The sequence below is a fragment of the Diorhabda carinulata genome, chromosome 12, assembly GCF_026250575.1.
Source record: "Diorhabda carinulata isolate Delta chromosome 12, icDioCari1.1, whole genome shotgun sequence".
NCBI classification, from domain to species: domain Eukaryota; kingdom Metazoa; phylum Arthropoda; class Insecta; order Coleoptera; family Chrysomelidae; genus Diorhabda; species Diorhabda carinulata.
Genome location: NC_079471.1, coordinates 13,320,565 through 13,324,140, shown reverse-complemented (window position 1 = coordinate 13,324,140; position 3,576 = coordinate 13,320,565). Strand labels below are relative to the sequence as shown.

Below are 3,576 nucleotides of genomic sequence, written 5' to 3'. Positions count from 1 at the left end.
CGTGAACATCTCGTATTCCTGAGTGCTCATTTTATCTTTTAAGCTATGCATGTCTTGTAGGTAGAGGTGACAACATCTAGCATACAGAAAATGTCCGCTAGCATGAAAGTACGGGAGCATTTGGTAGACGACTTGTAGATGGAGATTCCAGTTTCCTGTTCTTTCAGCTTCAATGAATAGTTTAACAAGCGTAACCGTTTCGAAGTATTGAATCCATAGCTTTGAAGTAGCACCACGGTTAGCTATAACTTGAAGCTTTTCAGAAAACTTGGTTTTCAATTCCTCTACACAGTCTTTTTCGTTCGCTAACAAAATTTGTGATCTGTCTTTATCGTTCAGGAAATCTGTAAGTTTTTCATGAAGGACTGGGGTTAAATCCATTGTCTCAAATATAATTTTCGCCAGAGTTGCATGGGCCAACATATGTGCTCTAATAGCTCTTGAATAGGCGTGTCCCGTAAGGATTTTCTCTGTTGAGCGTAGTGCATATATTGAATTTAACAACTCCTTCAACCCACTACCATCCATTAAGTAGCCTATAGTCCTCAAGAATGACAACAGCAGGTGAAACCCACCTATTCTAATGATGACGTTATCAAAATCGGGATTTCCTTGTTGGCAAGCCACTATAAATCTAGCCTTTATGGCGGGTTTACACCCTACGACAAATTGAACGACAAATCGTCGTTGACAAGTTGTAACGATTTGTCGAATATCGCATGTCCGTTTACACGTACTGACTTTTCGTTCAAGTCAGTCAGTATTTTCTCCTGTGTGAGGTGAATTGTGAAGTGCTTTCCAGCAATGGAGGAATTACTGTTATGGTATATGTACATAACTTGCCTTGCAACAAGTGTGAAGAGGAAAAGAAAACCAAGAAGTAAGTGGAGTCGTCATTGGCTACAAAAGAAGAGGTTATCTCATATGGAATTGTTAAAAGAATTGAGCAATGAACCTGCTGATTACAGGAACTACTTGAGGATGACAGAGGATACTTACCAAGAATTATTGTGTTTGGTTTCTCCTTTGATTGAAAGACAAAGCACCGTAATGAGAAATCCCATATCTCCACACGAAAGACTTAGTGCTACATTACGATTCCTTGCAACTGGAAGAACTTACAAAGACTTGGAATTCACAACCCTTATTTCTAAACCATCGCTCTGCAAAATAATACCTGAAACGTGCAAGGCAATATACATGGTATTGAAAAAATTCATTATGGTAAGAGAAAACTTAAATTTATTTCCAATTTTTAAGTAGATACAGTAAAAAATTATCACTACAATATTAAAAAAGTAAACATGTTTCATTGTAGTTTGAACATTATATTAAAGAGAAAAGAAACTCAATCATGAAATGATTAAACATTTAGTAAAATGGAAAAAATCCCTTGCTTAATTTGTGTTAGGATTGAATGAGTTAACATAATCTTTGACACTGTTTTCACTGGTGTAGCTCGACTGTCCTGGTGAAATCGCTTGTTCAGGAGTGAAAGGCGAGGTTGATTGTGGTGCTACATTGAAATTTTGAACGTTTTGGTGGTTATTATCTTGACGGTAGTGCATAAACTGAGGGAAGCCACTGTATTGATATGGTTCTACCTCAGGACCAGTTACTTTCCAAAACCTGGTTAAAGACTCCATGTCTGCTTCAAACAATACATCAGAAATTAGTTTTTGTGCAATTTTCTGTTGATGGGGTTTTGCGTCCCGCAGTCTGTCAGCCACATGTTTACCGAAACGATCAAAACAATCGTCGGCCTTGTAGGAGCTAATTTTTTCCCCCACCTTTTGCATTGTTTCGAGGCTGGCTTTCTCAAACGGATTTAATTTGCGCTTGGTTGGGCGGGAAAACGGAGCTCTTGATGTTTGAGGGACGTTCATCGGTGGCATGTCTGGCTGTTCAGAGGTATCTTCGGTGAGGGTCGTCTCTTCTTCAACTGCTGCACCGGCCTGAAACAAAAAATCCATGCTATAAAAATGGATACAGACGCAACACCAACTTAAGTTGTTGACCAACTTAAAGTTAATTTTTAACAATAACATGATTTAGGCCGCCATCCTGGATTCGCCATATTGGATAGAAATAAGATTTAATTTGTAAATTTGAAGATAGGGTTGTGACTCATTATGTAACATTAGGATTCAACAACTCAATAAAATTAGTTGAATTGCCGCCATTTTGAAAATAACTGATGTAGAAAATTAATTATTTCTTAGAAATTAGGTCTTATTAGTACAAAGCTCCATACCAAATTTGAAGCAAATACATTGAGCCTTTCTCAAATAACAACTTATTATATGAAAAAAAAACATCCTATTATTGAAATTTTTTTCTTTCAGTTCCCGAGTACTACTTCTGAATGGGAAGACATCGCTACAGATTTTGAAGACAAGTGGAACTTTCCTCATTGTTTGGGTTCAATTGACGGAAAACATATTAGGATTGTTCCTCCAGCAGACAGTGGTTCCTACTACTACAACTACAAGAAAACTCACAGCATCGTCCTTATGGCTATAGCTAATGCTAATTACGAGTTTATCTATTGTGACGTAGGTACTAATGGCAGAATATCTGATGGGGGAGTGATTAATAACACAGTTTTCTACAAACGTCTTGTAGAGAAAAAATTGAACATTCCAGAACGTCAACCAGTGACCAATTCAACTCGAGAGCTGAACTATGTTTTTGTTGGCGATGAGGCGTTTGCAATGCGTCCAGATTTACTAAAGCCATTTAGTCGAGCAACACTAACTAATAACAAGAATTTATAATTATCGCTTGTCCAGAGCTCGCCGGGTAATAGAAAATACATTTGGTATTTTAGCATCTCGATTCCGTGTTCTATATACTGCAATTAATATGGATGTGGATAACATTGAATGGGTCGTTCTGGCGTGTTGTGCTTTACATAACTTTTTACGTAAACAGTCTGCAACATATGCGCCTCCTGATGTTTTTGATCGAGAAAATACCAGCGAGGGTGTTACAGTAAAAGGTTTACGATGTGATGCAGAAAAGATGCATCACTTACAACGACGTTCTGGGGGCAAAACTTTGGAAGAAGCCAAAAAAGTTCAAAATGAATTTTGTACCTATTTTAATGGTGAGGGATCAGTGCCATGGCAGGACAAATTTGCTTTGGATGTGTAACAGACTTGCAAAGGACCAAAATTGCATAATAAATGTATTTAGATATTGACTTTTCACTTAGATTTTAATTTATAAACTGCTAGAATAACAAGTACTTTGTTAAAAGTAAATTATACATTTTGCACATTATATGTATAACGAAATTACTATTATATTTTGTTATTTCCTTATATTACATCCTAAATCATGTTAACATTCCCTGTAATAAACTTACAAAAAAGACCCTAGACCCTGGTTCAAATGGGTAAACCTTATTACTTCTTTACTTAAGTATTAAATATTAAATAATGGGTTTACTAACCTCATTTATGTTTCCTTCTTCAGTTTCATCGAATGTGTTTTTGGAAATCCTTGCTGGTTCGACGTCATTCAAGAAATGGAGATGTTCGAAATACCACAGATTTGGTTTATAAACTTCAT

The 3,576-nt window shown here is 36.5% G+C and overlaps 1 protein-coding gene across 1 annotated transcript; it reads left to right on the top strand.

The window, feature by feature from the left end:
* The first annotated feature begins 719 nt into the window (after positions 1–719).
* On the top strand, positions 720–3,156 carry LOC130899882 (putative nuclease HARBI1). The gene is given in 3 exon segments (XM_057810051.1): positions 720–1,224; positions 2,346–2,767; positions 2,769–3,156. Coding segments are annotated over 3 exon segments (1,230 nt in total). The 5' UTR covers positions 720–804.
* Positions 3,157–3,576: the final 420 nt, after the last annotated feature.